The sequence below is a fragment of the Stenella coeruleoalba genome (assembly GCF_951394435.1).
Source record: "Stenella coeruleoalba genome assembly, chromosome: 12".
In the NCBI taxonomy this organism is placed as follows: Eukaryota; Metazoa; Chordata; class Mammalia; order Artiodactyla; family Delphinidae; genus Stenella; species Stenella coeruleoalba.
The window spans coordinates 81,216,412-81,243,936 of record NC_137158.1 but is presented as its reverse complement, the minus strand read 5'-3'; the positions used below and the strand labels follow the sequence as shown (position 1 = coordinate 81,243,936).

At 38.8% G+C, this 27,525-nt stretch overlaps 2 protein-coding genes across 11 annotated transcripts in view; one reads left to right on the top strand and one right to left on the bottom strand.

Annotated features, from left to right (window-relative positions):
- SERAC1 (serine active site containing 1) overlaps positions 1 to 26,000 on the top strand; it is an 89,090-nt gene extending 63,090 nt beyond the window's left edge. Inside the window, exons 9-17 of one of the 2 annotated variants that reach the window (XM_079939359.1) lie at positions 2,933 to 3,046; positions 4,884 to 5,046; positions 13,904 to 14,054; positions 15,355 to 15,496; positions 16,550 to 16,644; positions 17,885 to 17,982; positions 19,123 to 19,305; positions 20,441 to 20,584; positions 22,251 to 26,000. In XM_079939359.1, the coding sequence (XP_079795485.1) occupies positions 2,933 to 3,046; positions 4,884 to 5,046; positions 13,904 to 14,054; positions 15,355 to 15,496; positions 16,550 to 16,644; positions 17,885 to 17,982; positions 19,123 to 19,305; positions 20,441 to 20,584; positions 22,251 to 22,387 (1,227 nt within the window). In that variant the 3' untranslated portion in view covers positions 22,388 to 26,000. Of the gene's footprint in view, positions 1 to 2,932; positions 3,047 to 4,883; positions 5,047 to 13,903; positions 14,055 to 15,354; positions 15,497 to 16,549; positions 16,645 to 17,884; positions 17,983 to 19,122; positions 19,306 to 20,440 lie in introns of both variants that reach the window. The other variant, XM_079939358.1, reaches the window with a different exon arrangement.
- Positions 22,456 to 27,525, bottom strand: part of SYNJ2 (synaptojanin 2) — a 113,592-nt gene continuing 108,522 nt past the window's right edge. For 8 of the 9 annotated variants that reach the window (XR_013830791.1, XR_013830793.1, XR_013830794.1 and 5 more), the window contains one exon: positions 24,276 to 24,328. The gene's annotated coding sequence lies outside the window, so the exon portion shown is untranslated. Of the gene's footprint in view, positions 22,531 to 24,268; positions 24,329 to 27,525 lie in introns of those variants that run through there. The other variant, XR_013830792.1, reaches the window with a different exon arrangement.

Genomic DNA, 27,525 nt, shown 5'->3' with positions numbered 1-27,525 from the left:
GACATTGCTAAAAGAGCCAGCTGTACACAAACTTATATATACTTAAGTAACAACTGGCACATTTCTGTTGTGAGTCAAAGCATTTGTGTATGACAAAGAAAAAACAGAGATAGCTCTAAGGGTTATGTTTAATTGGAACGTAGATTATATGGTAAGAAAATACCTATTATGTATTAAATTATTTGGCTGGTATAAACCTGTTGAAATGCATTGGAAAAATACCACGTTAACTCATAGTAACGTTGTGTCTCTGAGTATCATAATAAGAAAATGATACGTAAAAAGCTTTGTTTTACACCTATAATTCATATATAATATGGATATAAGTTCCTTACTAACTTGATTAGTTGACATTTCCTTTTATGCTTTTATTATTATCGTTTCCTTTTAATTTTTATGCCTTACCCATTATTATTATTTTTAACATTGTCACTCTCTCTACCTCTTCCTCTGGATTTCTTTGATCCTTAAGAAATTGTTTTTCAGTATATCTTAATCCAGTGATAAAGAAGCAGTACCCATGTATATTGACTTTTGTGTTAGGAGTTAGAAAATACTTTGTATGATCACACTATGAATTTATACATTTTATTTATCGCTTTTTGCTTATGCTTCTTACTGCCACACAATTTGGCAGTTCATAAATAACTTAAAGCTTTGCCAACAAGGATAAAATTGGAACTGCACTCGTATATCCCACTTTAAAAATGATCAAGAAAAATGAAAATCCTGGATCGTTTTTCTCTTCCTTCTCCCTGTTCTTTCCTTGGAACATTTAGGTTGGAAAGAGGTCAGATGATTTGAAGCTGTGATGTAAGGAGAGGGGTTTGGGGGAGGCAGGTTGTGGTGGTAGGTTTTTAAGAAAAATTTCCCACCCCCCCAAAGCCCACCAGTCCACCTTCTACCCTTATCTCTGCTGGAGGAGGCAAGGACTGTCAATGAGTTAGTCCTTCCCAATCCTCCATTTATTTTATTTTATTATTTTAAAATTTTATTTATTTAATTTATTTATTTTTGGCTGCGTTGGGTCTTTGTTGCTGCACACGGGCTTTCTCTAGTTGCAGCAAGCAGGGGCTACTCTTCATTGCAGTGCGGTGGCTTCTCTTATTGCAGAGCACAGGATCTAGGCACGTGGGCTTCAGTAGTTGTGGCTCATGGGCTCTAGAGCGCAGGCTCAGTAGTTGTGGCACATGGGCTTAGTTGCTCTGCGGCATGTGGGATCGTCCCGGACCAGGACTCGAACCCGTGTCCCCTGCATTGGCAGACAGATTCTTAACCACTGCGCCACCAGGGAAGCCCCCAGGGGCTCCACTTAAATAGCATGAATCTTTGAGATCCAAGCATGTTTAAACTCAGAAAAAAAAGAAGATTATTATATCAGAGAAGACAGCATGAATAAGAATTATAGAGTGGCCAAACATTTTGAACATTTACTAGGTTTACTGAACCATGAACCCTATAAATTAACTCAGAATGCAGAAACTTATGGACTGTATTTCCTACAGGAAACACTGGGCTTTATATATACATTTTTGAAAGACACTACCTTGTAGTTGTCCTCTTTTGCCAGCAGGTGGTCTGGTGCACACAATTATGACCCCTAGTTCAAATACAAAGCGCTTCAAAAGAAGATACAGTAATAAGTCTTCCTTGTATCTCCCCACCCCAATATACACATGTAGTTAACACACTTTTTTACACAAATGGTAGCATATGGTACACACTCTCTGCTCCTTCTTTTTCTCACCTAAGGGTTTATCTTAGAGAGTGATGTATGTCAATATATGAAGAGACTCACATAGCATTCCATTGTATAATTGTACCATCCTTTATTTAACCAACCCCCTATTGAAGGACATTAGGGACCTTCAATCTTTTGTTCTTACAAACAAAGCTGCAATGAACAAACTTGTACCTATATCACTTTGCCAGTGTGTGAGTGTCCTGTAGGATAAATTGTTGAAGGGCATGGGCACTTGTAATTTTGACAGCTGTCGCTAAATTGTCCTCCATAGAAGTAGCCCGTTGATATTACCAGCAGCAGGGTAATGAGAACGTCTTATTTCCCCACCTGTCTGATAGATGTAAAATATCCTTTCTTATCTATTTTAGAGGCATTTAGAGCAACATGACTGTTGCTCATTTTTCTATAGCCTTGTTGGTATTTTTCACTGATTTTTAGGAGATTATTGCATGTTACTGACCTGTGGTTAATAGTTGAAATTTTCTTTTCCCCATTTATTCTTATAATATGTTTTAACATCTGTTAAGACTAGTCCCCACTATTCTGTTTCATAATTTTCCTAACTCTTCTGTTTATTCTTCCATGTGAACTTGAATTTCAATTTAAGAAAAATTAAAAGCTCTCTCTCTTGTTTTTCTGGCCGCGCTGCGCAGCCAGGGACTGAACCCGACCAGGGACTGAACCCAAGCCATGGCAGCAAAAGCTCCGAGTCCTAACCACTGGACTGCCAGGGAGTTCCCTTTTTTTTTTAAATTAAAAGCTCTCTGATCATTGTTATCATTGTCTTTATTTTAAATTTTTCCAGTAATGCCTTTTCTGTTATTTTGATTGATAGATTTTTAAGTAGACTCAACTGGCATAATCTGACACTAGAACATTGTTCGGCTCTGGGCTTTTTCTTACTGGTCAAGATTTATGTGTTAGTCTCCATACTTTCAGATAAGAGGACACAGAGGAAAGAATTGAGAAAGTCTCAAAGACTGCTCTCTTCTAAGAATAATTCCATATGTTTTCTAGTCTAGCAACAGTTTGCATAATGAAAGTTCCCTGTAAGTTTCCAGAATATTTTGAGTCTTACATATTAGTTCTTTCTAATACTGTATATAGTACAGAGGTTTTTTTTTTTTTTGTCAAACAAAAAATATTAGACACCTTTTTCACTAAAAATTTTAATTATCTCACTTTCAGGGTGGTTTATGGTGTTTTGGAGGAAATGGACTTCCTTATGCTGAAAGTTTTGGAGAAGTTCCTTCAGCTACAGTGGAAATGTTCTGTTTGGAAGCTTTAGTAAAACATTCTGAGGTAATTTACATTTTCAAAATATGGTTTACTTTTTATGATCACATTGAAAAAATTATACATGTTGGTTCATTCAAGGGAAATAATTCTCATTTTTTATAAAAGAAAAAAAAGCTTTTCGCTTGTTTTTAAATTTCTGCTTTTTTCTCAATTGTCAGAATTGATAATCATGATTTAGCACCAATACATGAATTTCACTTTTGCTAAGTATTTCTAAAAATGGATTTAATCTTAATTGCTCATAAAGCAACCTGTTGTCTAAATATGGCATTTACCTTTGTGTTATGCTGTCTTGCATTACCTTTCTCAGATAATTTTTACAAGTAATATTACCAGGGAGTTAATTTCCAGTAAAATATCTGCAAAAGATGTGTTAAGATAGAAAAAAGGTAAATACTTGGAAAAAGTATTTATTTGACCATAGTCTTGATTTTTAACCACAGCATACATATGTCGATGATTAAAAAAAAAATTTGGCATTATGACAACTTTTCTATCATCATAGTTTGATTTTAAAAAGAAAAAAGCAACAAACTTTGTGGTGCTCAAGCATCAGTGCATAAAAATCATCCAGGAAGCGTGTTAAAATGCACATTCCTGCTCACAGTTAGCAGTTGTAATTTAGTAGATGTGAGGTGGAGTCCAGGAGCTTGCATTTGTAACAGGCATCCCTGGTGAGGCCGATGTAGTTGGTTCGTCCCACATCATGAGAAACACCATCCTAGAGGTTCTAAACGCTCCAGTTTAATTGGGAACCATTAGACGTGGCACAAAAGCATGGTGCTCTCTGGTCATCTCAGTTCCCTCGGGTGGAATCAGGAATCGAGCACAAAGCAGTCGTTAGTGTGGTAACACACTAAAAAGGGAATGTGGGAAAGTAAGCTTGATTTTTTTGTGACTTATGACTGATTTCCGAAACAATAGGTGCATCTGCAGTAGAATGCCCAGTGCATGGAATGTAATAGTTACCTTTCCAGAAACTTCTCAACATATTAATATCTCACTTGATATATGTCTAAAAGGCATACTTTTTAAATGCATATAAAATGTGGTAAAATTTAATAAAAATTTAGAGAGTGAAAATCATTGCATATACATGACATGGTATCACATAAGTGATATAAGTGATAAAACTAAGTGCTGGGGAGAGGCAAGGCTGTGCTGGTGACGTTGGCAGACTGTAATGGCTTGTTGATCAGTTATGTCACCTTACCTTAATGTATATATTTCCTTTGGCTTTCTTTTATCTCTTTTCTCCATTAAAAATTCACATCCCTCTTTCTTTCTTTTTAATTTTTACTTGATCTTCCTCTTTAAAAAAAAATTCCAACTCTTGAATTTTAGGAGAGCCCCATAGCTGTGGGCTTGTGTGGGGTAGTGTGTAGGGCCACAGGTGTTGCTTATCTCTATATGGGAGTTCTTGTGGGCAGAAGCAAAATGTGCCACTTACACAGGGGGATTATTTCCTGTTATCAGGTGGCAGATTTCTCAAGGTAGAGAACCTTTTAAGGTAGTTTCAAGCCAGTCAAAGTATCAGTATAAATTGATACAATTCTGTAATAATGACATTGTAGTTACATCCAACCAAGAACTAAGCAGAATAACTTGAAGAATAAAAATGTCACAAGTCCTAGTGGCCTTAATTTTTCAGTGATTTTAAAGCACTTCCCACACAGATAGGGGTTTGCTTATTTATTTGAGCTGAGCTGAGAGTTTTGGGGGGGTCTCTCTGGGTCTCTTCCTTGAGCAGGAGCCACCTGGCTGCCCCCCAGCATGCTGTGTCACCTGGTTAGTGAATTTGTGCAACATAAAGTGAGCTTTCATTAATTTATTGTGCTAGATACCCACACATTGTGATAAAATTGAAGCAAATGGAGGCTTACAACTACTGCAGAGGCTGTACCAACTTCACAAGGACTGTCCTAAAGTACAGAGAAATATAATGCGTATCCTTGGAAATATGGCTTTGAATGAACATCTTCATTCTACTATAGTTCGCTCAGGTAACAACTTTACATACCGAGTATTTTGGATCCAGTCCTTTGTTTTTCTCCCACCTCCACCCCTCATTCATGCTATGCTAATTTTTCAATAGGCTTAAGACTTTGCTTAGGGTTAGTTTTGGTTCCTTAGAGCATGTCATTTTAGAAGGGCAAGGAATTCCTTGAGTCGTGGGTAGTCCACACCTAAGATAATCAGTGTGTGGACAGTCACAGGAGAGCAGTTTTTGCCATGATGACCATCTAATTGTTTATATTATCTTTTATATGATCTGGTTAACCAAGAGGCATAGTAAGACTAAAAAGAAGTCCACTGTATAATTGATTTTCCCCCTTGCAACTAATAAACCACCTGTGGGGAAGTACTTTAGATGAAAATTCCTGCCTGATCCAGTCTTTATCATGATGGTTGCACAAAGGTGATTTTCCAACTGCAGCATCCCTTCCTCGTTTACTTTTCAGCATCTGGCATTCTACTGTAAGCAAGAGCTCTTCCCTCTCACTCCTTCCTTCTCTCTTTCCTTCCTTTCTTCCCTCTCCTCCCTCCTTTCCTTCTCCCTCCCTCTCTCCCTCCCTATCAGTATGGGCACATGGTTTCCTATTTTTTAATAGTTTACAACTTATTATTGTACTTAAAAATTTGATGCCAGATTGTCTCAGCTTTGGTTAGTAGGAGCCCGGCAAATTGGCTCCTGTGTCCTTTGATATGCCCACATCATTTTGGGAGGCATTCCTTACTTTCCAGTATAACAAGATGTTCTAGGCTCATTTGTTCAAAGAATCCTGTTTCCTTTCAGTAGAGAATGAATTTTAGAGACCAAGATCTGGGTACTGTCTAGCTGTGCTTATTGCTCCTGGGGTGTCTTTGCTTCTGGGCTCTTTCAGTGGAAAAATCAGGGTGATATATACAAATATATGTATGCATATACACAAATAAATATACATACCTATGTGCACATATACATGCGTATGTTCAACAATATTTATTAGAAATGATGAATTTACATTTTTTTCTTGTATCACTCTGTTTTTGTTTTTTTTTTAATTTACATTTAAGAGTGTCTTGATCAGCAGAAGTTTTTAACTTGCTGAAATCTGATTCGGGGATCAGCAGACTTTTCTATAAAGGACCACTTACTGTATTGGTTTAATTTGTTCCTCTTTTTTTATGGATTATTAAGGTAGAAACTTAGATCACTGATTTTAACCTTTTTTCTTGTTTCAGTTAATCTGTTGCTGTGTAACAGACCACCCTAAAACTCACTGGTTAAAACAGCAGCCATATATTTTGTTCATGAATCTGAAATTTGGGCAAGATTCAGTAGACAGGGCCTTTATGTGCTATACGCAGCATCAGCTGGGCAGCTCAGCTGTGAGATGGAGGATACATTTTGAAGATTGCTCATGCACATGGCTTGCAAATTGGTACTGGTTCTCAGCTGGGAGCTCAGCCGGGGCTGGGGGCACTGGCTTCTTTCAGCACTCGCCTTGGGCTTCCTTAAAGCCTGATGGCTCGGTTCCAAGGGCAAATGTTCCAAGAGAGAGACAGGTATAAGCTCTTTTGCCTTTTATAGTCAAGCACTGGAAGTAAGTTTTGCCATGATCTATTGATTAAAAGTTAGTCACCAAGGCTAGCTCATATTTGAGGAGAAGGGATTTAGAAGGGGTTTAGACCCATCACCTCTTGATGAGAATGGTGTCAAAAGAATTTGAAGACGTGTTTTAAAGTCATTACAGTTATTTTCTAATATAGGTATTTAGAGCTGTAAATTTCTTCTAACCTGCTTTAGATGCATCCCTCAAATTTTGGATATATTGTATTTTCATCATTATTCAGTTTGAAATATTTTCTAATTTCCCTTACGATTTCTTCTTTGTCTCATGAGTTACTTAAAAGTGTGCTGCGTAACTTACAAATATTAATGGCTTTCTAGATGTCGTATGTCTTTGATTTCTAGTTTAATATTCCATGCATTCAAAGAACACACCCTGTAAGATTTTAGTTTTTGGAAATGTGACACTTATCTGATGGCCCATTTTATGGTCTATCTTGGTGAATATTCTATGTGCACTTGAAATGAAGGAATATTCTGTAGTTGTTGGATGAAGTGTTCTATACATAACAGTTCAACCAAGTTGGTTGATCATATTATTCAAATCTTCTCCAGATCTTTACCGAGTTTTGTCTAGTTTAATGAATTACTGAGACGTGTTAAATTCTTCAACTGTGATTGTGAATTTGTTTCTCCCTTTAGTTCTATCAGATTTTTCTTCCTTGTGAAATGTTCATTTTTTTATTATTAAGTATTGTCTCTATCACTGGTAATACTCCTTTTCTTCAAGTCTGCTTTGTCAGGTATTAAAATAGCCATACTAGCTTTTTTTTTATGCTTGCTGTTTGCATTGCATATCTTTTGTCTTTTTCCCTTCTTTTGCTTTCATTTTTCTGCGACTAAAAATAAGTACGTCTCTAAGACAGCACATACTTGCATCTTTTTTAAAAAGTTCAGCTTGATAATCCCTTTTAATTGAAGTGTTTTGTCTCTTTAGCTCTAATGTAATTATTGATAGTTTGGTTGTGTCTGTTGTCTTGCTCTTGCAATTTGTCCCCTCTCTGGTTTTTGTTTCTTTTTTTCTCCTTTACAGTCTATCTTAAATGCATATTATACCATTTTGTATATAACGTGAGAGTCTCACAACAGTATAATTCAGTTTATACACTCTGCCATCCTTTGTGGTATTGTCATAATTATAGACCATAATATGTTATAGACCACATGTTATAGACCTCACAATATATTGTTGTTATTTTTGTTTTAACAGTCAAGTGGTATTTAAAGAACATAAGAAAACTTTTTATTTACATGTTTATAATATACAGCGCTCTTCCTTCTTTTCTATCTAAATTTGTGTCCGATATTATTTCACTTCATCCTAAAGACCTGGATCTGCTGGCAACAAATTCTGTCACCTTTCATTTTCTGAAAATGTCTTGACTTTGCCTTTATTTTATTATCCAGGGAAAGGTTATTTTCCATGGATAAAGAGTACTTTGTTGACAGTGTGTTATTTTTTTCTGTCAGCACTTAAAAAATATCATTCCATTCTCTCTTTTTTTTTTGACCCAAGCCGAACATCAACCTTTTATTGATAACAAAGCAGCAATTTGGGGGCATGTTTCTAAGACACCAAGAGCAGGCTTCTGTCCCCATGCTCTGTGTGTGTGTGTGTGTGTGTGTGTGTGTGTGTGTGTGTTGTCTGATGAGAAGTCTCTTCTTATGTCCACTTTTCTTCTCTTATATGAAATGTGTCTTTTTTCCTGTCTTCTTTTTAGATTGTCAGCAGTTTGACTATGAAGTGCCTAGTCTATTTTTATATTTATCTTGCTTGGGGTCTACTGAGCTGACTGAATCTGTGCGTTGATGTTTTTGAGCAAATTTGGAAACTTTCCAGCTTGTCTATCTTTAGATATTCTTTTTTTTGTCCCCTTTTCTTTCTTCTTTCCTCTTGGGACTTCAATTATGTATATTAAATCTCTTGATTCTGTTCCACAGGTCATTGAGACTCTGTCCTGTCTTTCCCAAAATTTTTTTTCTCTGTGTTTTACCTTTCTTTTTTTAATGTATTTTTTAATTGAGGTGTAGCTGAAGTTTCAGGTATACAACATACTAATTCACAATTTTTAAAGATAATACTTCATTTATAGTTATTGTAAAATATCAACTATATTCCCTGTGCTGTACAATATATCCTTGTAGCTTATTTATCTTATACATAGTAATTTGTACCTCTTAATTCCATACCCCTATCTTGCCCTTCCCCCCTTCCCTCTCTCCACTGGTAACTGCTAGTTTGTTCTCTGTATCCATAAGTCTCTTTCTTTTTTGTTACGTTCGCTAGTTTATTTTTTAGATGCTGCATATAAATGATATCATACAGTGTTTGTCTTTCTGTTGTATCATGCAGTGTTTGTCTTTCTGTTACCTGACTAATTTCACTAAGCATAATACCCTCCAAGTCCATCCATGTTGTTGCAAATGGCAAAATTTCGTTCTTTTTATGGCCGAGTAGTACTCCATTGTGTGTGTGTGTGTGTGTGTGTGTGTGTGTATATATACATACACACACACTATATCTTCTTTACCCAGTCATCTACTGATGGACACTTAGGTTGCTTCCATATCTTGGCTATTGTAAACAGTGCTTCTATGAACATTGGGGTGCATGTATCTTTTCAAATTAGTGTTTTAGTTTTATTTGGATATATACCCAGGAATGGAATTGTGGGGTCATATGGTAATTCTGTTTGTAGTTTCTGAGGAACCTCCATACTGTTTTTCACAGTGGCTGCACCAATTTACGTTCCCACCAACAATTTAGAAGCGCTCCCTTTTCTCCACATCCCTGCCAGTATTTGTTAGCTGTGTTCTTTTTGATGGTAGCCATTCTAACAGGTGTGAAGTGATAATCTCATTGTGGTTTTGATTTGCATTTCCCAATGTTGAGCATTGTTTCATGTACCTGTTGGCCGTCTGTACGTCTTCTTTGGAAAAATGTCTATTCCTGTCTTCTGCCCATTTTTTAATCAGGTTGTTTTGGTTTTTTTTGATGTTGAGTTGTATGAGCTGTTTATATATTTTGGATATTAACCCCTTATGGGTCATATCATTTGCAAATGTTTTCTCCCATTCAGTAGGTTGTCTTTTCGTTGTTTTTTTTTGCGGTACGTGGGCCTCTCACTGTCGTGGCCTCTCCCATTGTGGAGCACAGGCTCCGGACGCGCAGGCTCAGTGGCCATGGCTCACGGGCCCAGCCGCTCCGTGGCATGTGGGATCTTCCCGGACCGGGGCACGAACCCGTGTCCCCTGCATCGGCAGGCGGACTCTCAACCACTGCGCCACCAGGGAAGCCCTGTCTTTTCGTTTTGTTGATGGTTTCCTTTGCTGTACAAAAGCTTTTAAGTTTAATTAGGTGCTGTTTGTTTATTTTTGCTTTTGTTTCCTTTGCCTTAGGGGACAGGTCCAAAAAGAATATTGCTATGATTTATGTCAAAGAGTATTCCACCTATGTTTTCTTCTAGGGATTTTATGGTTTCAAGTCTTACATTTAGGTCTTTAATCCATTTTGAGTTTATTTTTGTATATGGTGTAAGAAAGTGTTCTAATTTCATCCTTTTACATGTAGCTGTCCAGTTTCCCAGCACCACTTATTGAAGAGACTGTCTTTTGTCCATTGAATATTCTTGCCTCCTCGGTTGTAGATTAACTGACCATAATTGTGTGGGTTTATTTCTGGGCTCTCTATTCTGTTCCATTGATCTGTATGTCTCTTTTTGTGCCAGTACCATACTGTTTTGATTAATGTAGCTTTGTAGTAGAGTCTAAAGTCAGGGAGCATGGCTTCTCCAGCTCTGTTTATTTTTCTCAAGATTGTTTTGGCTATTCAGGGTCTTTTGTGTTTCAATACAAATTTTAAAATTATTTGATCTAGTTCTGTGAAAAATGCCATTGGTATTTTGATAGGGATTGGATTGAATGTGTAGATTGCCTTGGGTAGTACAGTCATTTAAACAATATGAATTCTTCCAATCCATGAATACAGTATATCTTTCCATCTGTATGTGTCATCTTCAGTTTCTTTCATCAGTGTCTTATATACAGTTTTCCAAGTACAGGTATTTTACCTCCTTAGGTAGGTTTATTACTAGGTATTTTATACTCTTTGATGCAGTGGTAAATGGTAAGTGGTAAGTGGTAAATCCTTAATTTCTCTGACAGTTCATTGTTAGTGTATAGAAGCAACAGATTTTTGTATATTAATTTTGTATCCTGCAGCTTTATTGAATTCATTGTTGAACTCTAGTAGTTTTTTTGGTGGCACCTTAGGATTTTTTTATGTATAAAGTATCAAGTCATCTGCAAACAATGACAGTTTTACTTCTTCCTTTCCAATATGAATTTCTTTTATTTCTTTTTCTTATCTGATTGGTGAGACTAGGACTTCCAAAACTATGTTGAGTAAAAGTGGAGAGAGCGGGAATCCTTGTCTTTTTCCTAATCTTAGAAAAAATGCTTTCAGCTTTTCACCATTGAGTATGATGTTAGATGTGGACTTGTCATATATGGCCTTTATTATGTTGAGGTATGTTCCCTCTATACCCATTTTTTGGAGTTTTTATCATAAATGGATGTTGAATTATTTTTATTATTTTATTTTTTTTAATAAATTTATTTATTTTTGGCTGCGTTGGGTCTTGTTGCACATGGGCTTCTCATTGCGGTGCTTCTCTTGTTGCGGAGCACAGGCTCTAGGCATGTGGGCTTCAGTAGTTGTGGCTTGTGGTCTCTAGAACGCAGGCTCAGTAGTTGTGGCACACAGGCTTAGTTGCTCTGCAGCATGTGGGATCTTTCTGGACCAGGGATCGAACCCATGTCCCCTGCATTGGCAGGTGGATTCTTAACCACTGCGCCACCAGGGAAGTCCCCTGGCTGTTGAATTCTGTCAGTAGCTTTTTCTTCATCTTTTGAGATGATCATATGGTTTTTATTCTTCAGTTTGTTAATGTGGTGTATCACACTGATAGATTTGAAGATATTGAACCATCTTTGCATCTCTGGGATAAATCACACTTGATACATGGTGTATGATCCTTTTAATGTGTCATCAAATTCAGCTTACTAATATTTTGTTGAGAATTTTTGCTTCTATGTTCATCAGTGATATTGGTCTGTAATTTTATTTCTTTGTGATATCTTTGTCTGGTTTTGGGATCGGGGTGATGCTGGCCTTTTTGCTTGAGTTCAGAAGCGTTCCTTCCTCTGCAATTTTTTGGAACAGATTGAGCAGGATAGGTGTTAATGCTTCTCTAAATGTTTGGTAGAACTCACTTGTGAAGCCATCTGGTCCCGGACTTTTGTTTGTTGGGAGTTTTTTTTTATTACTGATTCAATTTCATTATTGGTAACTGGTCTGTGTACATGGCTGAAGTATAAAATCAAGTCACAGGCCAGTAGGAATAGTATAATTCCATTTAGGCAAAAAAAAAAAAAAGCATATGGAGCTATAGTGTATATGCATAAATTATAGGTATGTAACTGAATTTTTAAAAAGGTTTGGAAGGGTGTCCACCAGACTTTTAACTTTGATTACTTCTGAGGATATAAGTGGGAATTGGGAAATGATGGGAGTGCTAAAGTGGGATGTTCATTATTAAGTGCTATTTTTGTTTGTTTATTTTTACAATTAAAATTATTCAGAAGTTATGTAATTAAAAAACAGTAAATATTTAAGAAAGACACAAGTTTTCCAAGGAGCATTAGGTGAAGCCTCTCAGGCATTGTAAAAATACTTTGCCAACTAAAAAATGCTGTAGAAATGGCTTGTGCCGTGCTTTCTCTTGTGTTTCCTTTCTTGTGACTCCGTTAAAAATAAAGCCATATTTTTGTACATACCAATAACATACTTGTATATCTCTATAGGTAGAATTTTAAAAAATTAATTATTGTAAAGCATTCTGTAAGAGATTTTGAAGAGGGATTTTCTAATATTACAAATTAGAGTATTGTTAAAGAATTATTGGGTCTGAAATTTCTTTTGGATTATTAAATAATGGCCTCCTATCATCAGTGTTTCTCAACACTTTTGCCACAGAAAGTGGGAGGATGAAGGAGGGAGGACAAGCTGCTCTCTATTGAGCACCTGCTGCGCTTGGAAATGGCAGCTTTTATATAGATTAATTTATTAGAACCTTCCTTCAGGTCAAATGAACCACGTAACTTGACTGAGTTTCCATAGCAAGTAAGCAAGGGACAGAAATTTGAGCTCAAGTCTCTCTGACCTCAAAGCCCATATTTTGTTTTATTTTAAATTAAATAATACATGAATAGACTCTCATTGTAAATACTTCGGAGAACACAGATATAGCAAAAAATTAAACCCAGCTTTATACAGAGCCCTCCACAACCCCAACTCCCTCCTAAGAGGCAGTGACTTTAATAGTTTGGTGCCTCTTTCTAGATCTTTGTGTGTTTGTGTGTGTGTGTGTGTGTGCATGCACGCACAAGCATAAACTTTGCCTACATATTTATGTTCATAAAGCAATACACTGTTTTAAACAACAAAAACATTTAATAATAAATGAAATTGTACTGCACAAAGTGTTTCTTTGTCTCCCTTTAAGAAATAGTTCTTCCAAACTGTTACATGTAGAATGGATAAACAACAAGGTCCTACTGTATAGCACAGGGAATTATACCCAATATCCTGAGATAAACCATAATGGAAAAGAATATGAAAAAGAATGTATATGTAGGTATAACTGAGTCACTTTGCTGCACCGCAGAAATTAATACAACATTGTAAATCAACTATACTTCAATTTAAAAAAATGAGTTTTTCCTTCCTGAACCTCAGGTTTTACAAGTTTTTTGTCTGTCAAACAAGTTCATTATTAAGAAACTACTCACTCGTGTATTATTAAGGGCTGCTAATATGCCAATCAGAATGAAATAACTAGTGTCAACTCACTGAGTTTAATAATTTTTGCTAAAGCAAAATATGACATTTTCTTACCATTTATGGCCTCATCTCTAGTAATTACAACTTCTGTTAGATTTTCTAAATAAAGAAAATGGCTCTTAACCTTCGTTGAGATCCCTAAGGAGTACCTGGCTGGGGACATCATGGCATTGTGTTGTGGGACCCAGGGGGCCTTAGGGAAGAATGTAATTGTGGTGGTAGGGCTTTTTCTCGTAGACAGATGCTGAGGTTTGCCTTCCTCCCATCATTTTCAGTCTGAAAACCTCTCAGTAGTCCGAGACGGATTAGTGCTGGTGTTTAGGGAATGTGTTCTTTTCACCAGGCTGGGTTTCGATACTGGTAGAAGCAATAAAGTCCCACCACATTATGGAGGCCTCACACGCCGCCAGAACCCTGGCTAATCTAGACCGAGAGACTGTGCAAGATAAGTACCAGGACGGCGTGTACGTGCTGCACCCCCAGTACCGCACAAGGTAAGAAGGCAGGGTAGAGCCTCTTTGTCCCTGTGGGGACGTAATGCTTCAAGGGCTTAATATTCTAACTTCTTTCTGCATAATTTAGATAAGTTAAATGCCTTACAAATAAGTAAAATACCTTATTTAATGAAACAGTTTTCCCCTAATAACCTCAGAAGCATTGCAAGCTGTCGTGAAAGTATGGAACTAGCTAAATTACCAGGGTTATTTTATACCAGCGGCTTACCTTCAGGAAGGCTGCATTCACCTTTTATAACGTGTCTCACATAAACTCTGTAATGCATATTTCTTCTTTGTTTCATTACATTTTTCATGTAAATCTAAGTTATTAACTGATTAGGGTTGTAGAGGTTGATCTGGATGAGAAGGAGCTAGGACATTATTACATGCAGGCGACCAAATCAGCCTGGGCCTAGAACTCAAGGGACTAGAGAAAGCTTAGGCGAGGTTATAAAAGCATGTATCGGAAGGAATAAGTTGTAATAAATTTGACTCATACTCCTTCTTAAGGTTATTTCTTTTTTTGTTTGTTTTCTTAAGGTTATTTCTGGTCACTATTTCCAGTCGTATCATTGCTAAGACAATAAATATACCACAATGAAAAAATTACACATTTCTTAGATTTTTGTCAGGCACTTTAATACCTCAGAAAATAGCAAGAACTTTTTTTTAACTTGAAAAATAGATTTCCTGGTTAATTCTAATTTGTAAATAAAATAATATGGTAATGTATTTTATATGTGTTACATAATTGGGTGTGTATTATAAATAGCTTGCAAGTAATATACTATTGCATTTTTTTAAATGGCATATACAAAGAAAGAATGTTACTTTAAAATCTCATTTGCTCTGTTTCTGATAAACATCATTTTCCTTGATAAAAACAATCTTTTTCATGCATACTGAGTTTGAAACTACACTAGCATATGATTTAATTTCTTAAATACTTTTATTGATTTGTGTAATATTCTCATGGAACTCTTTGGAGGGTAATCTATGACATCTGTCACTTCATTGATCACTAAGCGCATTACAGTTGATTTTGGTTGGTCTGCCTGCCTAGTTGTGTTTCCATCCTTACAGAGAGAGCAGTGAGCACACAGCATATATGTCTTTGCCAGAACTCCTTTAGGGCTCCTCAGCAAACCTGTGCTTATAAAGCTTGCCTTAATTAAGTTTATTTTATGTCATATAAACCTGCTAAAATAAGCACCATCCAAAGAGAGTGCTGTGTAGATTCTTATCAAAGTAATAATGCATTTTTTCTGCTTCTTTTAAAAACTCTCTCCCCTGTTAGTCAGCCCATTAAAGCAGATGTCCTGTTTATTCATGGCCTTATGGGAGCAGCATTCAAAACGTGGCGCCAGCAGGACAATGATCAGAATTTAACTGGAAAGGTTTCAGAGGATGAAACCAAGTATACAACATGTTGGCCCAAGGTAAGGAAGCGGCTACCTCTGGTAGGCCACCCTTGTCCCGACACACTGCTGTGTCACCGGCCTTTAGAGTCCTCACTGTGACATGCTTACTTTTCTCTTTTTACTGGGATTTTTTTTCCATGCAGTTTTTCTTTTCCTTAGGGACACTTATAATATGTTACATGAACAACTGGGCTTATCACTCTGTGTTGTATAATTTACGGTACATTCTATGACTCTAAAAGAGTATTCTGTTAAGTAAAAAATGGGCAAAGGGCAAGGGCCAGTAAAATAGTCCACTTCCGTTAAAAATATAATTCAAAAAATATATATATATATATAATTCAATAAATAATATATTAATAACAGCTGGCTAGTTCTGTGATTTTAATAATTATAAAATAGAAAGACTTTGAAGAAGTAATTCTGCTTTGGATTTCTTTGACATTATTTCTTCTAAAGAGCCTAAACTTTGGCATTAATTTATTGAATGAAATTTATCTAAAGCTCAGTGAAAACTGATGCTGTAAATATGTATAAATAGTTCCTGGGGCTTTGTCCCACTTCTGCTTATCCACCTTCACAAGGGCGTATCAGCAGAAAGAGTGGTTGGCACTCTTTCTCTGGTGACACTGAAATATGGAGATGACGATAAACCTCGGCTCCACAGAGACAGAACTGTAACTGTAATTAGTATCTGAGCTCTCAGGTCAAATCTCTAACCTCCGTCACACTCTTCTGTCTGTCCTGAGATCACAGCTTTCTATTAAATGCTTTCAAAAAGCCAATTTGATCTAGACTCCAAAAACAGGCCCTGCTTTTGGCTATAGCAGATTAAAATTGAGAATATTCTCTTGAAACCTGCATAGACCTTATGCAATATCACCTTATGAGCAGAGATATAAAAAGATAAAATGCTGGAGTTTCTAGTCACCTTTATACTTTACTCCAATGCAGTCTTTTACTAGTTGTCAGTATTACAAGGGTCCTTTAGTTACAAATTTCAATTGCTAGGAAATAAGTGGAACAGTGGAAATTCATTATCTTCCCTTTTGTACCTTTTATTTTACATAGTCGTGGTTAGCAAGAGACTGTCCCGCTCTCCGAATTATATCTGTGGAGTATGACACCAGCCTTAGCGACTGGAGAGCAAGGTGCCCTATGGAAAGGTAACAGAGGGGGAAGGGTCCAGGCCACAAGTGGGCCCTCTGGGATGGAGGGGTGTTTTATCTTTGAGGCCACAGACAGGATTTTCTTATGGAAAACTAACGTAACCTTTCTTCTCTTCCTTATAGAGGAAGTTAGCTATAAATAATGAAACTGTATAAGGCTTAGATATAGTGTCAATGTTGGGCTTCTAACATGGTTCGCTTAAAACTATTCTCATAGTAAGGACCATGGATTCGAGAGCAAAGTTTCCTTAATTCCTGGAAGTAAACATGGGGCTTTTGGCTTTTGTGTTCACAAGCATACCACCTAAAGGAAGCCAAGAGAGATGCTGAGCAACGTAGGCTCCTTATGTCACTTGTACATCGTATGTGCCAGTTGTATATACAGGAGAGAGCGCTCGATTTCTGGACTTCAGGACCTAGACTGTAGCCAACTCTGCCTTTGACTCACTAGCCATCTTAGGTCATTAAACTGGTCTGGGAAGTCTGGTCTGCAAATGGAGGGAGTTGGTCTGATCTGTGTTATCAAACTGAGTGTTATATATGAGTGACGCCCACCTAGGTGCCAGAGGAATGGTGCTGAGGTTCAGCGGGCGAGACCCCAGGGCTCCTTCCCCAGGTCACCCAGAGGAGCTCGCATAAACCTTTATTTCAAAGAAAGGATTCTCCACATACACAGTTTAAAACTACCAGACCAGACAGCTTTAGAGTTCCCTTTTAGTTTGAAAATTACTTATCTGAAGTCTGATTCTAATAGCTTTGTGCTGTTTCTAAGTAACAAACCAAAATGATGAAAGCTTAGTGTTTGTAACATAAATACAAGTAGAACTAAACAGCAATGACAGCTGACTCCACAGGTGAACTCGCAAAGGACAGCATGGTCTCCGCTGATCCTTGTCTTCTCAGGCCACCTAATGAGGAGGGACGCACACCCTAAGTGGTGGAGGCAATGGGGTAAGACCCAAGTTTGACCCGTGAAAATTGCCCGATAACGTTTTAGATGCCTAAACAATGCTTGTTTCATAAATATTCCCACCTATGCCAGTGTGACTAAGTTAGAAATGGGGAATGAGCAATTGCAGGAATCAACCGGAGAGAATAGAGGTATTCCTGACTCCAAAATGTAGCATGTAGAATTGGTCCAATAAACAAAAAATCTTGTCTTAAAACGTGGATAGCAAAATTGGGGCAGGGGGAATCAGTAGCCTCCTGTCATACCCGCTGTTTTCATTTTGTTCAGAAAGTCCATTGCATTCAGGAGCAACGAACTTCTGAGGAAGCTCAGAGCTGCTGGTGTTGGGGATAGGCCAATGATTTGGGTATCACACAGCATGGGAGGTAAGTATGTTTCACTGTTGCCAAGCAAGCATTGTGAGGTTGTCAGCCATGGAGCTCTCTGTTTTGTTTACTGGTAGCCCTTTTCCCCCTAAATTAATGTTTTTGGCTATGGCTCCTTCCATGCTATTTGTTTTTCTAAGAGGGGACAACTAGTAAAAAACCATATAAAAAGAAAATAAGTTAAGCACTACGCTTGATAATGAGTAAATATCAGAAGCTGTCCATGGCGTATGTAAGCCCAGCTTGTAAATATCTCTCAGCATTCCTGGCTGGTCCCAGGGCCCCCCGCTTTCTTCCCTGTTTCTCCAACCACCACAGAGTCCGTCACTGCTCCTGTGCCCACAGCCCCAGCATGCCTGCTTACCCCTCGCCCAAGGCCTGCAGAAGTGGCGGTGTGATCACAGGTGTCCCCTCTTTGGTCCCAGTGCTTGCTTGCTAAGCCACATCCCCTGCTTCTCCCAACCCACTCCCAGTCCAGTGCTAAATGTTCACCATCCACCTTGCAGAGGGCCTTTCAGCAGCCCTTGGCCTAGTTTAGCTGATGAAATGCTCAGGACTGCTGACTCTTGAGTCTGGGCTTTTTGCTGAGAGAAAGGTGGATGTAGCCCTTTATATCCTCAGAGACCGACTGTTACCATCCATGTTACCTTTGTGTTTCCCTATCAGCTCCAAGCCCAGGTTGGGGGACAGAAAAGAAGGTGCCTTCCTAGGTGGATTTTCCCACAGCAGCTTTGTTTTCTCCCCAGTGGATATGTGAGACTATGTGTTCTTTAAATATTAGTACTGTCCTAACGGAGTGGTCGTTAGTGGGCTGCTGCCTATGCACGTCATTGATGAACACCCAACATGCAGTGCCTAACTCTCTTCTCCGGGAGAGTGCATCCTGTGATGTAACATCTGCTTTATAAATGAGTTTCTAGAATCTTACCTGTTTGTAGTCTTGTGCTATATATTTTAGAGGATTGGGCGCATTACTAAGTGTTAATATTTTAAGGCCCTGTTTGTTGGACTACAGAGAATTATTGTTTAAACTTTTTTAAAGAAAGCATCTCTTTTTCTGTATTTCTTGTTTGCCTTTTTTTTTTTTTTTAATAAGGGAAGGAAAATAGCTTATGCATTGTTTTTCTTCTCTATGGCTAGGTCTTCTTGTCAAAAAGATGCTGTTGGAAGCCTCTAAGAAGCCAGAAATGAGTGCTATTATAAACAATACCAGAGGAATAATTTTTTATAGTGTCCCTCATCATGGATCCCACCTGGCTGAATACTCTGTTAATATTCGTTATCTTCTCTTTCCCTCTTTGGAAGTCAAAGAACTCAGCAAGGGTAATACTTTTTTTCTAAAGGGAATTGGCATTGTATTAACACCAGTTATACAGGAGAAGGAGGAGAACAGTTTTGACTAACTTGGCTGTATTACCTCATTTTACTATTTGTACATCAATTGTGTTTAGACTATCATGGAAACTTTTTAGTTTGGGGTTAACTTTTCTTTGATACATTCCCTTTTTGTTCTTAAGCCATTATCTGCTTAAGAAATATAACAATAATTTTAACACTATCTTAGTTAAAATTTTTAAAGTTACATAATGTTTTGCGTTAAGTATTATTCCAAATTACCAAAGAACTGCTCTTTTCCACAAGTTTGGAAAATCATCAACTGTTAAAATATACACGAGCTTTACAGATAGTCATATTAATTATAAGGCACTATATTTGTTTGGGGTTAATAAGCACCTTCTCTTTCTCTGGAACACCTGTTAATCAGAATTTGGGGCCCGTGGCTTGAGCCTTAGCCTACCATTGTCGTTTTGCTCATATGCTCTTTGTTCTGCTTTATGGAGAGTAATTGGACTTTATCTTCAAACCTTTTGTTGAATTTGATTTTTTTTGCAGTCAAACTTTATCTTCCACAAGCTCTTTCTTGTTCTGTGATCCATTTTCTTTTGAAATCATTCTAAAGATACTAACTAGAGGTTTTTTTTTAAAAAAAGTGTCTTCTGTGCCCAGGTTTTCTGTTTGCTCACCTGGTCTGTCGCTCTCAGACCTGGTGCTTCTTGGTCGCCCTTTGATACTTGAGGATGGGGGACAGGAAGGGGATGGGTGCTCTGTGATTATAGACAGGCTCTGTTGATGGGAGGCTGTGCTTCAGAGTGGACGTGGAAGTGCCAGCCAGCACACCGAGGGACCCCTCAGTCCCACACACCAAACTGCCCTGGGTACTGCTTCTGGTCAGCCAGCAATGTGAGAAAACTCTCCCGCTGACACTGGCCTCTGAGTTCTAGATTGGTTTTAGCCCTTTTCTCTCATCTTAATGGCTTCTTAGGAAGAAGAGAAAATAAACAAGCCACCATCTTGAATCAGAACCCTAATTTCCTCTCTAAATTTGGAAGGTTGATGCATTTTATTATGAACTAGATAAACAGATCTTGTTACAATCTCGCTCTCTATAATTTTACAGATTCTCCTGCACTTAAAACACTACAGGATGACTTTCTGGAGTTTGCAAAAGATAGAAACTTCCAGGTGCTGAGCTTTGTAGAAACACTACCAACCTACATTGGTAGCATGATTAAACTCCACGTGGTGCCCCTGGAATCAGCAGGTATTCACTCTTTTGAAACTTGTTTGTCCTTAGTTTCCTGGTTGGTGGTAATCATAAACGTCAACTTTGATATCCAGTTTCTCAGTTTTAGGAGACAGTTTTATGAAGATTTAGATTCTGTTATTCTTTTAAGCCATAGATTAAAACTTCTCTGCAAACATTTAACCTTGGCATTCCCCTTCCCTCCTTTTATTTAACTGATTAGACAGCAAAGGTTAATCGGCTAACTCTGCATTAGCTCTCAACAGCGAAATCTGCTGCATTAAGGTAAGAATCAGAGCTTTTCTATCAGCTAGATTAAAAGGAGCATTTCATTTCACAGATTGATAGCCGCCTGCAGGAACCTTAAAGAAATCAGCTAAAGGTGTGGAAGCTTAGTAATATTCAAGCAACAGAGATTGTGAAGGAAAAAACTAGTGTTAAAGTTCAGTGTCTTCCTAATCCTGGGACTGAGGGAAATGACCAATACCTACTACTGCAGAGCACTGTAGTCTACTGTAGGCTCTCTGAGGGCAGAGCCCAAATCTCAGTTCTCCTCATAGCCTCCTGTGTTACTCTGAGCATAGTAAAGAGCCCGTACATTTCACTCCCTGAAAGGCTTTCCCCTCAACCTGGCTAACTCTTTAGTTTGCTTGTCAGACCCTTTTCTGATCACTTCGGGGGCTGGGTCAGGTGCTGTCCTGGTAGCACTCTGCCATTACTGAGAGCTCCTGGCAGCCAGGCATGGTGCATATCTGGAGCGCCTGCCAGATGGTTCTTCTGTCTGCGTAACAAGTTTTGTCCTACTTCATTATTATCTATATAAAATGAAAAAGGCTTGATATCCTATAGTGGAATCTGAAGAGACTTTACCTTAAAGCAATATGCCATAGGGTGAGGAACTGCTGTTTGGTAGTTGAAGAACCTGAAGAGTTCAAAGAACAGTGGCCTGTTTTTTGTTTTCTTTTAAGATGAATTTGGGAGCTTAAAGCAAAATTAATATTGTGGACCAGCTGCTGGTAGTGACATAGCCTTGTCATCATTCTGTCCACCCCTTCTTCTGTGTCACCAGGTGGCCTGTCTTCCTTCATAACCACCAGCTGCACTTCCTCACCTGGCTGGCTTCACTAGTACCTCCTGTCACTTCCATCTGGGTGGACTTGGTTAGGCTGAAACATCAAAAACTCAACCAGCTCTCTCAAGCACCACATCATCTCCTTCCCTGGTAGAGTGAGCGTGGAGGGTCGGGTATAGAAGGGAATTCCATGTGAGACGTTCCCATTCGTTTCATCAGGGCACGGGAGCTCATTATCAAGTTTCTAATATTAGCTCTAGGAAGAGAAGTGGTTCAGAGAAGTGTGGAATAACTTAGTAATAACCTGCAGTGTGTAAACGTTTTGAAGGTGACAGTGCTCAGGCTCTGTTCACTATTGAATTAGGAAATCGGCAGCACACACACAGAATTTATGAGAAAAGCATAAAGTTATAATTACACCTACTGAGACTCCATTCTCACGTGATTAGTCAAATGCAGTTTAGTTACAAACTTTAAGCTCCCTTATCTCTGATGTGGTTCTCGATCGCGACCAAATCAACAGTTACCACTACGCATTTGGCCTCTTTCACTGTTGACAGGGGGCAGTTTATATTTTTACTTAAATTTTATTGACATTTTTGTTTTCTTCAGATCTAGGCATTGGAGATCTAATTCCTGTGGATGTTAACCATTTGAACATTTGTAAGCCAAAGAAAAAGGATGCTTTTTTGTACCAACGTACCTTACAATTCATCCGTGACACGTTAGCCAAAGACCTGGAAAACTGACAATTGTCTTTTTCTGTTTGCACACATGAACACAGTGCAAGAAACGTGGTGTTCTCTCTTTTTAAGCTCTACGCAATCATGCACATGTAGTCATTATGGCATTAATGTGGCCTGGAGTATGTTGCAGGCAACAGAATATTGTTCTGTAAAACACAAACCCAGAAGTGTCCATCAAAGAAAGAAGGGCTAGACTGGATTCTTCTGATTTAAAAAACTTCCATATGTGCCAGTTTATGTTTTGCAGTGTTGTCCCTGGTGACAGGGAGCAAGCTGCTATGGCTAAAGGATGTGATCTGTGACTTTTGTCATCTGTGACTGTCCCTGGCTCATGCTGGGAGCAGCGCTGATGGCTTCTGAAGGGAGAGCCATCACCAGTTTACCGCAGAAATGCCTGTTGGAGGGTGCCTAAAATGGAGAGAGAATGAACTAGAACATAAAGACTCTGTTTTGGGTCAGGGTTTCCATGTGCTGTAAGTTTTTAAAACTTGTCAGTGTAAACCTTTGTGTAACATGTTAGCTTTGTTACACGCCTTGTCATCCCTGGGTCATTTCCTTGTAAGTTTTTATTTTCATATTGCTGAGAACAAATATTTCTCTTTTAAAAAAATTTCTAGCCTATAATAATTCTTTCCAGACTGTAGCTACCTATACTTTTAATTTTTCCCAGATAAGAATAATAAATCCATTATTGATCAGAGTGTGAACTAAAACTATTCTAAGCTATTATATATATATTAGCAATACTTAATATCAAGATTCTCAGATTCTTTTTAGCTAAAGTATACCACTATTTCTTGCTCATTAGGAAATGGTATTAATTGGTCTCCAGCATGTGAGAAATAGGAAATCATACTGATGACTTTTTTTAAGTAACAGCATTATTGAGATATAATTCACACACCATAAACTTCACCCTTTTAAATGCACAGCTCATTGATTTTTAGTGTGTTTACAGAGTTGTGCAACCATCACCACTATCTAGTTTCAGAACATTTCATCATCCCTCCAGATAACCCCACACCCATCAGCAATCACTCCTCCTCCTCTCTCCCCCAGCCCCTGGTCAACACTAATCTTCTTTCTGTCTCTATGGATTTGCCTATTATGGACATTTCATATGAATGACAAGTTTTAAAAAAATTACAACACGTGGCCTTCTGTGTCTGGCTTCTTTCTCTTAGCATAATGTTTTGAAGGTTCATCCATGGTGTAGCATGTATACATGTAGTAGGACTTCGTTCCTTTTTATGGCCAAATAATATTCCATTGTATGGATGTACCACATTTGTTTATCCATTCATCATTTGAGGGACATTTAGGTTCTGTCAATGTTGGGGCTGTTATGACTAATGCTGCTGTTAACATTCACATACAAGTTTTTGTGTGGACATGTTTTCCATTCTCTTGGGTATATACTAGGAGTGGAATTGCTGGGTCATGTTAAGCTTATGTCTACCATTTTGAAAATGATGGACATTTGTAGAATGGAGTACAGCATCTGAAGGTAAACTGGGGGCATCAGTGAACCTTAACAACATCTAATTGTTTAATTATGCAAAAACCTAACAAGTGACTTAACTACCTGTTTTGTTATGTAGCTATAGAGTGTGCTAGTTAGCTATCAACAATAAACTCTAGCTAATGGGATCACGTGGGGAGAGGGGTGTAGATAGGCTTGGTTTGTTTTCTTTTTCTGTTTTCCGTGAACCATGGCAGATATACCATGGCTGGAATATCTGTTCATTAACTTAGAGTAATGAAATGAAACCCCACTTCATAAAATCTCAATATAGCCATTATAGCTGTGCTTTAAAAATAAGGTCTGGGAGAGAGATCCAGTGTACTTCTGAATGACTGTAGCTTTTCAGGCAAGTCACTTACCATTTCTGTTCATTCTGTTTATGAAATGGATGTGATGTATACAGATTCACTTCATCAGTCCTGTAAGATTTAAGTCAATAATGTTTTAAAAATAATCATCACCTGAAAAACTCTAAGAACACAAAGTATGAAAACATACACATTTGAAATAGTTTTAAACTTAGACCATCAGTAAAATGGTTCTCCTAGTTCAATCAGCCTTGTTTAAATATCCTTTCTGGAAAAAATTTCAAATGAAGCTTCCTATTACCTTTCCCCTCATGGGAAAAGTCTCTAAATGATCTATCCAGGAAGGAAATAAACAGAATACAGGTGTTAGCAGACTACTGAAAGTAAGCTGTAAATAAAATTCAGATGAAAAATTAATTATCCTTATCTATAAGCCCTTTACTTCTTTCTGATTACGTTGTCAACCCTAAAAGTTAAGGGCACCGAGTCCCCCCTTTACTCCACTGTTTAAATGTCACCATAGAGAGAGTCAGACTACAAATGGAGGATCGTGATGCCTTTCTTGACTCCATCTCAACCATTCACCCAAGGTCACAGCAACAGGCATAATATGGTGGAGGACGCGGCCCTCTGCTCAGGTCGGGGTGCCCATGGTAGTGGATGCCAGCACTGGTTTCCTGTTGTTGAGAAAGACAGCACAGTCACAGAGTGACGTACACGTGTATCTCTTTTGAGCTTGGCTCATAATTTACAGTGCCCCTCAAATTATTTCTAAGTCCTAGAATTTGACTTTTAGGCATACCCTCCTGAATTTTCATCTCTTTGTTATATTAAATATGTTAATGTATGGTTTCGCTTTTATTGACATTTGGTATAAAAATTATGTCCATGAAAAAAATTTAAACATGTTCAATAAATGCAATTTTAATGTACTCAGTAAAACTGATTGTGCCCTTATATTGGATGTTGAACACTCCCCAAAGCTAATCACTTAAAATCTATTAGAAATTCATTGTATAATTATAAATTGCCTTAATAAAGCAGAAGACATAAAAAGGCAGTTTAATATCCAAGAAGTTCCCCAATTTAGAAAAAGCCACTCTTGTAAAAATTCCAGTTCTTAATCCGCTTTTAGCTTGGCCTTGGAGTTTAGAAACAGTGTCATGGAATTCAACACCTGGTTCCAAAGTTTGAAAACACTAAGCTTACTAGAACCTTTGATTTTTAATTTAATCCAAACTATTTCAGGATTGTTAAAGCTAGTTTATATTGCAAGCTGGATACGCACTGATTCCTGTGACCATTAGAGAGTGCTGGATACGCATGTAATCTCCATGAAAAGCTTTGGGTATGGATACGTCGATGGGTTTTAGAATATTTTGACGTCTTGGATTACCAGATTAAAACATTTTTGAGAGTTCTGGACCAGGATGGTGACACAGGAGGCTCCTGAACTCGCCTGCTCCACAGACACCAAATTTACAGCTACACACGGAACAGTTCCCTCAGAGAGAAGTTCAGAAACTAGCTGAGCAACTCTTACACATTGGGTGAACGAGAAAATGCCCATGTTGAAATGGATAAGAAAGACAGACATACTGTCACCATAAATCTCACCCTTGGCACAGTGAGATACAATCAGGAGGGAACACACAACTCCCAGCTTCTGCCTGAGGAGTGAAGGGTTTGGGCCCAACAGCCAGTGCCCCAACTTTCAAGTCTTCCACCTGAAGGATGGACCTCCCCCCCCACACCAAAACACCTAGCTTTGAAAGCCAGCAGGGCTTGCATCCACAAGACCCACAAGTCTACAGCAAAGAAAAAAACAGCTCTAAATGGGCTTGCAAGGACTCACAGTGGCTCTCCCCGCAGGGCTCAGCACAAGGGCAGCAGACAGAAATGCCCATCTCCCAGCCTTTTCCTGAAAGATGCCCATTTGTTTATCTTAAAAGCTGCGGCCTGAGGGTCAGGCTTCTAATTTAGCACACATCTAGAGGATGACTGTGATCTTCCCTGGGGACCAGGGAGGCTGGTGGTTCTGTCTCTGCATTCTCCCTCTTGCCCACTCGAGGTTGCTGGTGTCTTCCTGGAAGGAGCTTCGACACATCTCTAGCGCCCTGTCTTTTGTGGCTGTTACCCAGGGAGTGCACCGCTTGATTACTTGCCTCTGATGGCCAGCAAGCCTTGTGTTTGTGGATCCCACAGGACTGTACAAAGAAACAGTTCCATCCCCCTATTGCTCAGCACAGAGGGAGCAGACAGAAACGCCCATCTTCCAGTCTTTCCCTGGAAGGGTCTATCTGTATACTTGAAAAGCTGCCGCCTGAGGGTTCAGTTTCCAATCAGCCTGCATCTAGGTACTGACTGAGAATGTTCCCTTTGGAACACTGAGAGGTCCTAGCAGAACCTCAACTCCCGGGAGCCACTAAGAACAAAGAAGGAGGTTCAGACAGTCACAGAGTTTGAGAGATAACCAAGAGCTTGATGGGCTGAATCCTAGGTTCATCTCCTACAGGAGACCACTCTGTCAAGACTGGGGACTTCCCTGGTGGCGCAGTGGTTAAGAATCCGCCTGCCAATGCAGGGGACACGGGTTCAATCCCTGGTCTGGGAAGATCCCACATGCCATAGAGCAGCTAAGCCTGTGCGCCACAACTACTGAGCCTGTGCTCTACAGCCTGCGAGCCACAACTACTGAGCCCGTGTGCCACAACTACTGAGCCAGCGCACCCTAGAGCCCACGTGCTCTAGGGCCCACATGCCACAACTACTGAGCCTGTGTGCCACAACTACTGAGCCCATGCCCTAGAGCCCGCGTGCCACAACTATTGAGCCCATGCACCACAACTACTGAAGCCCACGTGCTCTAGGGCCCGCGTGCCACAACTACTGAAGCCCATGCGCCCTAGAGCCCATACGCTGCAACTACTGAAGCGCACATGCTGCAACTACTGAAGCCTGTGTGCCTAGAGCCCATGCTCCACAACAAGAGAAGCCACTGCAATAAGAAGCCCGTGCACTGCAACAAAGAGTAGCCCCCGCTCACCACAACTAGAGAAAGCCTGCATGTAATGAAGACCCCCATCCAGAAAAAAAAGACTGGGAGAGGTGGCTATTTTATCTAATGCACAGAAGCCAACACAGAGAGTCAAGGAAAATGAAGAAACAGAGGAATATGTTGCAAACAAAAAGATGAAACTCCAAAAACAGACCTTAATGAAATAGAGATAAATAAGTTCCAAATAATGGTCATAAAGATGCTCACCATGGTCAGGAGAGTAATGCATGAATAGCGTGAGAATTTCAGC